We start from the raw sequence: 14,317 nt of genomic DNA on the forward strand, positions 1-14,317 counted from the left end.
TGGATAGCTGAATCACTATTCAGAACTAGAGCTTCATCAGGAATGAACTGGTCCTCTTCCTGACTTGCTGGGACCCACAGTCATCTTTTCTCCTGTGCGCAAACTTTGCTAGTTAAAGCCAACACTAACTAGCCGGTCAGTGAGCATCTGCAGTGCACCGTCGCAAACCGCACAGCACAGCCTGGCACGCAGCCAGAGTGCGCGGATCGGACAGCAACAAGCCTGCAACTGTTTCTTTGTGCCCGCAGGAGATCTGAATCCCCAGAGATTGGATGAGTATTCAACTTCAATGCATTACAGCTCGAGAATTAAATTGTTATCCCAACCATTTGATATCAATTTAATTCCTAAGAGTTGTTTTGGGTATCTAATGTAGAAGTTGTAACCAAGTTCAATTACGAAACGGTATAAATGAATGATATACTGAACGTATGTCCTCTTGATATGTGTAACACTTTGTAACTGACTGAATATATACCTTTTGTATTCTGATAACCCTCTCGATAAGATCTGTTAGGTTTACATGCATATTCTATGTATTAATAAATGTATCCTCGTGTATTAGTACCTGTGTGTGTGCGTTGTTTGAGTTATGTCGCATGGTTGGACTCTAAAGCCATCAAAAGAATCAACTTTGTGATTTACTGCTACAATTAATAATTGTCTCAGTAAATGCCCAAACCCTACAGAACTGGTGCCTTCAGAGAGCCACTACATTACATTTTGGCTATGGCAACGTTACATATTTGGTGTCCCTGAACGGCTATGAATCACTACAAGGGGAAATGGGAACAGAAACTAAAAGCATAATGGAGCCAGGCGCATCCAGGTCCCGTGCTCGCATGATGCGGAAACCAATGCAGAGCCTGGATTAACATCAGCGTCTGGCTTTTAAGGGGGGCTGGAAGGAGGCTGAAACAAGGGGCAGGTGCACAAAATCAGGTCCAAGGTAAAAGAGCCGGAGCGCCCTTAAGGGGGAAGGACTACAATCACGACAAGGACTTTGATTATGACAATTCAATCATGCACCATTACATGAAACTGATTTAAAATAATAGAAACAATATTGTTCAATGTGTGACTCACTGTACATGTATACAAGGTAGAGTAATTAACAACAATTTACTACATAATGCTAATACAAGGAAGAAACACAGCAGTCTGTAAGCACCATGCATGCTGTATAGGGCAAGAGGAGTACAGTTCCCTTTGAATGTATTTTGCTTTACAGTCAACCAATTAGTATTTGTGATAATGAGATGTGAACAATTAATACAATGTGATATCCATTTTATTTTAAAGGAAATGTCATGCATATACTGTATTTGCTCATATTAGAGGACAATCATACTTTGTTTTCAATTCAGTCATTGTAAGTGACATGGAGTTGGGACTCTTTTTATTTCAAGGTGATTTAAGAGTATAAAAGTATTTCATTGCATTTCACTTTGAGGCAATAGCTGCATATCAACAAATAATGTAATCTAAACTTTGTATAATCATTTGAGAAGCTTCACTGTTGCCTCTTTAAGTTAGTGGGATGTTTTGACTTCAAATTTCTGAAGCACATAAAATGCATGCTCAATTTAATTTAAACCTTGGATTGACTGAACCTAAGATTTTCCAAAAACATTTTCTACTAATGAACTCTTTGGTTGTATCAGTCATATGTTTAGAGTCATGCAAAGGAACAGGTAACAGGTTATTCCATGCTGAAAAGAAAGGAAACACAACATTTCGGCCGTGGAACCTAATGAGGCTGTATTGTGAAGAACCACCCAATACATATATGTAGATTTTCTTCTAAAAAGGAAGACTATTTCTACAAAATTCAATTTTCATTAAGCTGCAGCCATCAGTAGTTACATCATCAATAAATGAATGAGCCAGTTCCGGAGATGGCTATGCATGTCTTATGTTGGCAACTGTAAATCAGATCTACAGATCTTTCTAAGATGTGCCAAATGCACATAGGTTTCAGGGACTTTCAGTTATATATAAAGAGAAAATAACAGCAGTTTATCTGCATTTTCAATACAATTTTTACAAAGAAAATATTACTGGTACAGGGAAAATTAGAACCCCATGACTTTAATGAAACTAAAGCCACAAAGATCATAATTGAGAAAAAAAAATCCCCCCAAAAGTTTAAAGCATATAAGAAATGCAAAATTTTACTTCAAAACAACAACAAAAAAGTTGTTGATTTGCTATAGGCTCTTTAGTGTCAATGTTCTAAACATATTCCATAATTTCTTGCCTGAGGCTGAATTTGCACTTGTCCCTCAGATCATATAAGAACTGCATTGCTTTAGCATTGCTCTTGTATTTCCTGCAGCACTATTGAAAGAATTGTTTTAATTCTTTTGAGAGGCAACATCTCAAATGTGTACTATTTACCACATTTAGAAATAAGATGAGTACTTTGAATTCCCAAAGAAAGCTGCAGGTGTCAGACCCATTCTTGGAAACATAGAAAACATTTTAAATGAATAAAACAAGTATTGTACTGGATGCTGACTGATCTATAAGCTTAACCAGACCAAAGTCCCTGAGTTAAGAATTTCCCTGAGACCATACAAACAAGGTGTTCTCCTGAGTCAAACCAGAGGAGTTTCCATTTGGAACAACACAGATTTACTGTATCTGATCAATCCATAAAAACAGATACAGTATGTACAGTACTTGCACACTGTAATAAATAATAACAGTGGCTTGTTATTATTTGAGATTTATTCATTATGTAAATCTAAGATAGTTGTAATATGTGACAACAGTAAAAGAATCAAAAAGGCTGCCTGAGCTGAACAAGGATGAATCTACAGTAGTCAGTACTTTCATCATATGATTTATAATGAAAACAAGGAGGCAGGAGTGACTGGCCTTTCCACTCTGGAAATAACAAATCAAACAGCAGCATCTCTAAGTAAAGAGACCATGCTGTTTGAAATGCCATAATGCAGGTCTGGTATTTAACCAACCTACTCCAAAGACATCCTCCTGAAGCACTGTTGAAATAACTGTAGGCATGTTAATCCCCACCATTCTGGCTGCAGCCCAACAGAAGTTGAAGCATTGGTCCGAACAAATTGTTTGTCAGCTAGTTCTCAGAAAAGTTGGAAATTAATTCCTGATCTTACAAAACTCAAAGACACTAGGCTCAAAAATAACACCTCAATTGATCTGTCTTGTTTATCTTAAAGTGAACACACCTGATATCATACTGCAAATATTTGCTTCACATAAAGCAAAAGAGACAGGAAATAAACAATCATGTACTATGAAGTATGATGTACATTACTGCCAAGTACAAAAGCATGTAGCACAGCTGTTTTGAGACAAAGGTTTCTATTATCACATGAAGTGACTCAAGCTTTTACATTCTGACACTGGCTTTGTTATCTGTTTGTGCATCCACTGAAAAATAACCTTTTACCCTGTTCAAGGCTATCTCTGCATCCAAACCTAGAGGACATTAAACTGTGTGTTTTATGTGAAATTCAAAGAATGGTTCCACATATTAAAATACACAATTTCTTCCAATAAGAATCTGAAACATGTAACATGTTTCATGTAACATGTAACATGAATAGAACATGTAAATATTGCTCTAAGGACTTTGAGCAAAAAGTACACATGGTTTGGTCAAATTATTCATGCCTGGAAAGACATCATCTGTTTTCCTTGGGGCAATTTGAATGAAAAAAAAGAAAAGAACTGATGGTTTCAGTCACCTTGTACAGGTAAGTGTCACGCTCTCACATAATCAAGCACATAATTCGGATAAATGCCGGCGCATTCCCATAACCCCTGTCAATCAGACACCAGCCTGATCCAATTCCCTGTATTTTCTGTCATACTCTACTGAAGGAGTAATAATTTGGAGACAAATTAGGATAAATATTTATATTAAAAAATGTTAATAAATATTTATTTACAATGGCAGTAATGCACAGTAGACAACACACAAGATACAGCATTCCAGTTATTAATATTATTATTATTATTATTATTATTATTATTATTATTATTATTATTATTATTATTATTATTATTATCATCTCATAGACCTTCGTCCTCACCAACCACAAAAACCTAGACTCCTACCCAGTATTAAAAAATTCTATATAATGCAGAGCTACATCTCTCTTCCTATAAATCCAGATGCTCCAAAGTGAATAGAACCCTCCCTTTCACTTTCACAAATGTAGCCACTAAACTGACAAGAACATTTTTATCCTGGGGATTCTTCATAAAGGAAAATCACAGATTTTATTTAATAGCAGATAGCAAGCTCTCTTAAACAAAGTACAAATTTTAGATAGATTCTGGTCTTTACGTTTAATCTGAACAAGTTCTTCATACGTGGCATGCACTTCTTTTCCTCCCTCCTTTTGTCTGTCTTTCTGTCTCATTCTATTTCTCCCTTTGCATCTGCCGACTTGTATTTAATCCTGTGTTTCTTAGTGATGTTTCTCAATGTCTTATCAAGGAGCTGATTAGGTTAAACCAGAGGATACTGTACCATTTCATCTATTGTCTCTCAGGCTACCTACAGCTCTGCATACACCTTAGTCTTCTTTCATGGTTTCCTATCTTCTGAAACACTTCAGTAGTGACTTCAATAGCTGTATCTACAATATAATATTTACACATAAACATATGGATATTAAATATAAGTCTTGGTATGTCAAATGCAGCTAACCAATAAAGTAGCTGGGAACCATGCATAGTTCAGGTGAGGTACCATGTAAAGATATGTCTAAACAGAGCTGATGTCTCAATAGCATCAAAAATCTTCATTATATTAACTATCTTAGTAAAATTAAATGTGCTTATTTTACACAGACTACACAATATCACTAAATCTAGAATATGAGCATGATTATATTGTGTACCAGTTTCCTTAAATACTGAGAGAGAATGGTCTTAAATTAATCTTGAGAAGAATGCAACGTGTCATGCTAGGAGGGTAATCTACTGTAGTTTATGTGAATGTAAAAAAATGTCCAGAACAGTAATAGATCATTATGAGTGTGGTATGCCACTTTTAGAATAACATTAACTTCAGAAGAAAGCCATTGATTAAGGTTAAGGATAAAACATATAGCTTGGGAGATTTAAGTGGCAGATACTAAAAACAAACTTCAAAAGAGAAATATTCTGCATTTAACAACCAAAGCATTTAACCATCAAAAGCTTAATGATAAATCAGACTATTCCAGTTACATTTCAGGGTGACAAAGGAATCCGATATACAGATGCAGCCATTCAAAGTGCACGGCACAGACATGTACCGCGGGTAAATGGCTACATCCTCGCGCATCGTGATGCGCGATGACGCGGTAGGTGATTGGTTGACCGACAGGGGCACTCGTGGTGCGTTGGTCAGTCGTAGAAAGATTTAAATGTCTTTACTGTGCCCATTTAAGTATTGAATATTTATATGGAATTTTACCATTGAAGGGAAATCTTAGTAGCTGAGCATAAAAAGAATAGGAGCATACTGTAACGCGTGTGAAGGCCATAAACGATATTAATTTTGGAACATAAACATACAGTATATGGCTGGTCTCGGTACTTTAAAGAAAAAATACACACCAGTATTCCATTTCTCCCTAAAAATTTTAAGCATCGAAGTCTTTAACTAACATGTGAAATAGCGTGTATAAAAAGTGGTAGTTTTAAGCTTTTCTGCTAATATAATATGGAATCGTGTATCTAAAGAAATTAATAACGATACAGTTATATTCGTGTACTGCAACACAGTAATACACGCTGTACACTCTGTTGATTCTGTATGTGTAGGGCTGTATTACCTCTGCTCATGTGGCCTGGTGGTTTAGGAGCTGAATTAGTAACCCACAGGTTGTGTGTTCAAATCCAGCCAGGGCTGTGACTTTTCTTTTAACAAACATTTCTTTGAAAAAATAGAATAGCAATATTATGGACAATTAATTGACTTTTTATATTTCTAAATATCACAACATGATCGAATTTAAGTCATTTTAATAACGATGAATAGGCACCTTCTTTCCTTCTGACAACTGTCCCTGCTTCTATCGTGTGTGGGTTTGTGTGTGTGTGGGGGGATCCCTTTAGATCTCCCTTCAGATTTAAAAGGTTATTAATCATATCTTCGGTGTCGCATCTTCCCAGTGTAGCTGATCTTTTGCTGCCTGGGTAAACTATCACAAAGCTTTAGAGAACTTTTACATTGGCATTATTAATTTTTCACTTGAGTGTATGGAGGATTGTCAGCTGTCAATGAAAGTAGAATCCACCTTTTAGGCTGCGCAAACGGTCTTTTAAATTTTTATAGAGAAATGGAGGCTGTACAGTATGCGTTACAATATAAACATTTATATTGATTTAAATCGCATTTTGATTTAAGTCGCAAATGCGTGTTTAATTATATGTATTTGTTGATTCACAATCAGACAAATGCAACATAAATTGTTATCTTTGTCTTCTAAGTACCTTAATAAACTTTCAGCATGGCTTTCTCACCATTTAGATTTATTTTTCTTGGGATTTTGGGATCAAACATGGAAATATTAGATTGTAATCGTTTTTATTTTTTAAAGGGAACTAGAGAAACTAGGAACTAGAGAAATCAAGAAAGGCTTTTTTTCTAGAATTAATAGATGCACATCCTGTTCACTGGGGAAATTAAATCCACACTGAGCAATCTTCAATATGTTCATAATATGACAGCGAGAATCCTAACAGGGACAGAGAGGCGCCCTTTCTTTTGTACCAGGATCAGACAGGGACTTTCTCCAAGCGCAGGCTCAGGTTGACCAGTCGCTGGAGCACTCCACTCAGCTGATCAGCACAAGCCCTCAGAACTCTGGGACAGATGTCGTCTGGTCTTGTGGCCTTACCCTGGTGCAGCCTCTTCAGCTCCCTCTTCACCTGGTCAGCCATGATGGTCAGCCTGGCCTGGGGGATGGTGCTCATAGCACTTTCAGTGCTGCAGGTGTTAATGGCGGAGGTGTTGGAGAGTGGCAGCTGTGGGGGATGGGGGGTGAGTAGCTGTCGGGGGTTGTATCTGTAGGCGGCCATGATTCAACTCGTTGGCCATCTCCAGGTTCCCCTCCATTGCACCCCCAGCCTGTTTGAAGCCAGTGATCTATAGTAGGTACTGAATGAGGATGAGGATTTTGAAGTTGACTCGAAACCTGATAGGAACAGGATGTGCATCTATTAATTCTAGAAAAAAAAGCCTTTCTTGATTTCTCTAGTTCCTAGTTTCTCTAGTCCCCTTTAAAATAAACTATTATTCCACAATGCAGAGTATTACATGGCCAGTATTTACATATGATATTTGTGATTTAAAGAAATTAACACAAGCAGCTCTTGGAGATTTAAGTGTTGGCTGAGTTATTGCAGGATAAAAGACTAGAGATGTTGGTAAGAAAAAGATAATTTTGGGAATGTTGAGAAATACTGATAACAAGAACACTTCCTAATGGGGTTAGGCATACTTTTGATGAAGATGATGAAGTTAACAGACTGTATGTTTACATAGATACTGAAATGAGGATTGTATTTTAAATTTTGTGTAGTTGCTAGCATTGAACTGTGTTGGATGCACATGAATTGAAGGAATGGGCAAAGATAGCTGACGCTGATACACAGAGCCAAAACATTAAGATGTTTATAATTAGAGGCAATTTGTTTAAATAACTAGGTATGGATACTGATGTGCAAGAGAGGTGGAAAGGCTGTTTCCTTAAGCCAGCACTATAAAATATTTTATTCTCAGTGAGATTCTGCCATTTCATAGTGGGTTTCTAACACTGTGTATAGTTCCATCCACACAGTGCCTTTACTTCCATCCATTTCTAATCTCTTTATCCAGTACAGAGGATTTAGAGCCTATCCCAGTAAGCAACGGACACAAGGCAGAATACACCCTGGACATAGCGCCAGTCCATCACAGGACAGACAGACACAAACACACACACACCAGGGCCAGTTTTCCCATAAACCAATTAACTTACCAGTATGTTTTGGAGTGCGAGAGGGAGTCATATCACACATATGGAGAAAAACCATGCAACCCAGAGAGAACATGCAAACCCCACACACGCAGGACGGCAGGAATTGAACCTAGGACCCCAATGCTGCAAGATAGCAATGCTAACCACTTTGCCACCATTTGAAATGGATGGATATTTTAGTTATATTTCTAGTTCACAGGTTTGCATGCATAATTTAATTTTGAAAGCCACTGAGACATCAGGTACTACTGTTGTATTTATGAAAAAGAAACAAAACAAAAAGCATACTAACAACTGTGCCATCCTACTCCTTGGTTTTATTATTTATAAACAGTTAACATTGTTAGCAAAATATTTTGAATTATATTTTACCCTATTTTTTCTTTAGTTTTGTATTTAACTTATTATATGATAGTCGGATTTAATGGAAATTTGAACAATGAAAATATATTTTTACAAGATGCGGGGGAAAGTGCAACAACTTATTACAGTGCTAAATTTAATATTATTGATTACTAATAGTTTATGCTAACACCTAAGTTTCTTAATTAGATGTATTTATAACAGTGAACTTAGTGTAACATAACATTCAGAAATACAATCGAGAATAGTTTTGTGCTGTTTGTATAGATAAAACCTTTCTAAAATGTATAACGTAACAAAATTAAAGGCGATTAAAATCTGTAATCTTTCCACTTGCATGTCATTAGAAAGTACAACAAGTTTCTGCTTTGTCTAAGGATGGTATCAAAAAGTAGTCTAAGTGGTGAGAAAGCTGCGCTTAATCATAATTAAGGGACTTAAAAGTTAAAAGAGATGCTTCATATTGCTTGATTAATTTTAAAAACTAAGTTATAAATGCAGACGCGATTGGTGTATTAAGCGCTCCAGGCAGCAGAACTGAGCTCCGCGCCTCCTCCCTCTCTCGGTGCCGCGCCAGGTCTAATTATTTAAACATATGTATCTATATAGCAGGTAGTGTCACTGTATTCCACTTTCTTTGTAAACAAGAAAAAACAGATTCACAACGCGATGCTGTGTCACTGTGTAAAAAAAAACTGTTTGAACACCCTATATTGTAATGAGCTGTTGAGCTACTGTAAGAATATAATTATCTGCTGTCAGAGGGGGTGGAAAGTGCCCATGGTCATTTAATTAGTATAACAATTTGCACTGAATTGAACCCATTCAGAGCCTACATTACATTTTAGCATTTCATTCAGAGCAGAAACACTCACACCTGAAGAAGGCTTGAGTTTGCTCTCTTCTCTTTTAAACATGTGTACAATGCTGTAATACAATTTAAAATAAAAGTTTAAACATGATCAACTAAACTCCATTAATATAAGTATCGAGTGGTATTAAATAAATACAGCTTTTTAGTATAGATTACACTTTTCTAAAATGTATTTAAAAAATAAAAACGATTACAATCTAATCTTTCCATGTTTTATCCCAAAATCCCAAGAAAAATAAATCTAAATGGGGAGAAAGCCATGCTGAAAGTTTATTAAGATACTTAGAAGACAAAGATAACAATTTATGTTGCATTTGTCTGATTGTGAATCAACAAACACATATAATTAAACACGCATTTGCGACTTAAATCAAAATGCGATTTAAATCAATATAAATGTTCATATTGTAACGCATACTGTACAGCCTCTATTTCTCTATAAAAAATTTAAAGATCGTTTGCGCAGCCTAAAAGGCGGATTCTACTTTCAGTGACAGCTGACAATCCTCCATACACTCAAGTGAAAAATTAATAATGCCAGTGTAACAGTTCTCTAAAGCTTTGTGATAGTTTACCCAGGCAGCAAAAGATCAGCTACACTGGGAAGATGCAACACCGAAGATATGATTAATAACCTTTTAAATCTGAAGAGAGATCTAAAGGGATCCCCCCCACACACACACAAACACACACACGATAGAAGCAGGGACAGATGTCAGAAGGAAAGAAGGTGCTTATTCATTGTTATTAAAAATGACTTAAATTCGATCATGTTGTGATATTTAGAAATATAAAAAGTCAATTAATTGTCCATAATATTGCTATTCTATTTTTTCAAAGAAATGTTTGTTAAAAGAAAAGTCACAGTCCTGGCTGGATTTGAACACACAACCTGTGGGTTATTAATTCGGCTCCTAGGCCACCAGGCTACATGAGCAGAGGTAATGCAGCCCTACACATACAGAATCAACAGAGTGTACAGCGTGTATTACTGTGTTGCAGTACACGAATATAATTGTATCGTTATTAATTTCTTTAGATACACGATTCCATATTATATTAGCAGAAAAGCTTAAAACTACCACTTTTTATACACGCTATTTCACGTTAGTTAAAGACTTCGATGCTTAAAATGTTTAGGGAGAAATGGAATACTGGTGTGTATTTTTTCTTTAAAGTACCGAGACCAGCCATATACTGTATGTTTATGTTCCAAAATTAATACAGTTTATGGCCTTCACACGTGTTACAGTATGCTCCTATTCTTTTTATGCTCAGCTACTAAGATTTCCCTTCAATGGTCAAATTCCATATAAATATTCAATACTTAAATGGGCACAGTAAAGACATTAAATTTACATATACATACTCTATACAGTACAGTTTGCATACAGTAATATGTTTATGTTCCTAAATCAATATCTTGATTTAGCATCTATGCATCTATGCTATGAGCATGTGCAAGGCATGGTGAATCGGAGATTCTCAAAAATTACTGTACTTTGCATGATTGGAAACAAATGCACGATTGCGAAATGCTGTGGTGTTACTTTTACAAAGACTGTCAATGAAAAAAAGAATGTGGACCAGGGCAATACTTTTAGTTTACAGCTTGTCCAAGGTCATTCATTATTAATACTATTAGTAATATCTTCGGTAAAGACTTTGATGGCGACAGCTCAAACATGAGAGGTTGAGCTTTATTAGCTCCACCTTGCGGAAATTCCGGATACTATTATTTTACTTGCGGTACCACGTGGTATCATGCAGCACTATGCGAGAATTTACGGTATTAATATGGTAACTTGCGGTAAACTGCATCAAGCGCACTGGAAAATAATGTGGTATTGCCCGCTTGTTTTGAATGGCTACATCTGTATACAAGAAACACTATGGCCACCTTTCAAATATTTTTATCAATCGTATGTTAAAATATCTTAAAAATGAAATAAAAAAAATCTTATTTCATAAATTGAATTTGCTAGGGGGACAAAAATATAAACTGTGACATTTCAGCAGAGTATGAAGTTCAGCATGTATGAAGCGAAAATGTTTTTAATCAAAAGGTTTAACATTAAAGATGGATGAAAATAACAACAGATTAAAATGTTTATCCTGTGTCTGGAGATTTTTAATAGCTGGGTGCTTTGCACTATAGGTGAATTATAGATGTTAAGTGACAATCTATGCAATTGTTATGACTTGAAGCAAAAGAATGTTTCTGATCATGACTAACATCTGTTACAGCCACAAATTCAAATACATTAAAAGTTCTCTGTAATGAAATGTCAAATGATATACAATGGCTGGCTGTTCTGCATAGGTAACAGCACTGTCCACTTCGTTATGAGCCATACTACCTGTCTGTAGTATTTTCCCTATCAGTTTCAAGATGCTGCCTTTGTACAAATGTGGTCTAACACTGACCCCTACGGTCACACGCTGTACTGTTAACAAGAAGATTATTCTTCAGAACCTTTCAGCCTCATTGCTGTGAAAGTATGTAATCTTCCTACACAATATTGCTAGGCCAAATGTCAACCACAGCCTTGATTTATGGTGTTACAGGTGAGACACTTAGTCCTTGGTCACAGTCATGGCCTAGTGGTTTTAATCTCTTTGGTGCCCCACAGAAGCGCCTGTCTGGCAGGCAATTTGTTACCAGTGACGAAGTGCACCTGACAGTTAAGTCTTAAGAGTTCTACCAGACAAGATTCAATTCACTGCTTTCACAACAGGACCCAAACAGGATTGTAGACAATGTGGACCAATTATGTATTTCATGGACTTACTGTTTTATTGCTTATACCTACAGTTGTGTAAGAATCAATACAATACCATAGGAGCTCTTGTTAACTTCTGTATGGAAACATCCTCATATTTTAGTTATATAGCACTGTCTAAAAACACTTATTTTTTTCTTCCAGCCCCTGTTTTTTTTTTTCAGAAAGCAGCATTTATATCTTTGCTAATGGCATAATGGTAGAGAATGACAGCAAGTGTGATCATTATCTGTTCCTGCCCTGTCCTGAATGTGATTCCGTTTGATAATAACCAAATGGAATTGCATACCAGTGCAGGTGAAGAACTTGGACTCCCCCACACTCAGCTCCACTTTCCTCAGTGAAATTGTGGCTTGAAGAACAGCTGCAAGAGAAAAAAGTGAAAGAAAGACATCAGAAATTAAGAATCAATTAAATGCTTGGTGACTTCTGGCAGATGTACAGTATGAGGAATAGTACAGCACTGCAATGTTTTTGCCAGCAGATGCATGTGTTTATTCTAGTTAAGTTCAAATCAAAAGGTGTACTTTAAACCAACTTTAATGTGTTTTGTATGTTGGATATTTTGTCTTTCCCTTCTGTTTTATTTCCCTCTGTTTAATTCTCACTTAAATGCAAAACTCAGCAGAATGAAAAAAAAAAAGACTGACATTGCTCTGTGCCCAGTGAACATTATTTAAAAGATATATTGCACTTTACTGTTAAATGTTATTTACAGTTTTACTCAAAACTATACAAATGCTGTAGTAAGATTTATTACAGTGTACAGTGGAGAATTGTTCCATGAAGTATACCTGCTGTTACAGTATTTTGTTAAATTACTGTTTTTAACAGTGATTGCACTCAACCAATAACAGATATTAATTGTTAAATCCCAGATACATCAGGATTTCTGTGGTGTAGTACAATTAAACAAATCTTAGAATTCTGGAATATGAATATTTATAAGCAGAAAAACAGTTTTTTTTCAAAAGTATTGTACCTAATGTATTATGTGTTGTTTTACAGTTTCAGTTGAAACATAACAGATGCATATTCATTTAAAGACAAAGAGGAATTCAAGAAACAGTCAAATGGTGTATGGATAAGAAAAACTACACATTGAACCACATTATATAAATTTGCCTCAATAGCTGAGAAATAATAATTCCTTTTATGTGTTTACTTTACAGTGAGTTTCTTTCCCATGAATTTAAAAGTATATTACATGCAGCAAAACCTGGGTTGACATGTGGTAGATAATTCTATGCCAGAAGACCCATTAAACAATAGATCAGGAAGAGAAATGAGAAATCACTTCAACTTAATTAACGGAGAAATATAGCTAGGTGGGTAGCATGGTGATAAAGAGGTTAACCCCTTATGTGTTTATGGCTGTGTCCGTGTGTGCCTTGTGATGGACTGGCATCCTGTCCAAGATGTATCCTGCTTTGCGCATTCTGACTTCTGGGATAGGCTCTGGCTCTATGAATTGGATGGAGCAGTTAGAAAATGGATGAATGGAGCTAGGTCAGACTGAACAAGTCTAAAGTGGTGATGTTTGGATTAACACCCTTAGTCAGGATGAACAGCATCCTGAGATCTTTAATGACCAAAAATCAGGACATTGGTTTAATGTCTTTTCTGATGTTTGGAACTTCCTATAGTAAAATATACACTGTCACCTTAGTTATTGGTGTTGATATTGTAGAAACCAAGAGAGTTGAGCCTGAAATGTCCATTCCTCAAGCCAAGCTTTATTGTATGCATACAAGGAGCAACGCATTTGAGGATTATTGTTGTATTGCTCAGAGGGAATATAGCTCTACACAGCTTTTATATACTTTTCTCTACACCCTCCCCCTCCTGTATTTGAGGTAGCTTTCTCAAGAATCTCTGGAACTCAGAAAACACTTAAAACATTCCTTTCTTATCAGGAGTTTAGTCTCAACATTCCCCATCAGGGAGTTTAGTACAGAAAATGGGAGTTCAGTACAGGGAGGGAGAAGCATCTGTGCTAAAACAAGCGTGAAGGTTAGAGTTTAGCATGTGAATTCAGCAGGAGTTCACAGCTCCTACCACTATATGGGTATAGAGTAACATACAGATTCTGCTAGCAGACTCCATCAGTATTGAATATAGAAATTCTGGTCTAGAGGGAAGAGTGCAACCTAGAGATTCACCAACATCACTTATAGCAGCATTCAAATTTTCCCAAGGGACCTCCCGTCTTTGTACTGACTAAACCAAGACCTGCTAAATTTCAGAGATCAGACTATAATTTGGTAATCCTGCTGTTAATATTCCTT

General features: G+C 36.2%; 1 protein-coding gene across 7 annotated transcripts in view; it reads right to left on the minus strand.

Annotated features, from left to right (window-relative positions):
- Positions 1–14,317, minus strand: part of LOC148676410 (neural cell adhesion molecule 2-like) — a 923,711-nt gene that overhangs the window by 320,781 nt on the left and 588,613 nt on the right. For all 7 annotated transcript variants that reach the window (XM_088607785.1, XM_088607777.1, XM_088607759.1 and 4 more), the window contains exon 2: positions 12,319–12,393. In XM_088607785.1, coding sequence (XP_088463911.1) covers positions 12,319–12,393 — 75 coding nt within the window. The remainder of the gene's footprint in view (positions 1–12,318; positions 12,394–14,317) is intronic.

Source organism: Lepisosteus platostomus, chromosome 2 (assembly GCF_059453375.1).
Source record: "Lepisosteus platostomus isolate fLepPlt1 chromosome 2, fLepPlt1.hap1, whole genome shotgun sequence".
Classification (NCBI taxonomy): domain Eukaryota; kingdom Metazoa; phylum Chordata; class Actinopteri; order Semionotiformes; family Lepisosteidae; genus Lepisosteus; species Lepisosteus platostomus.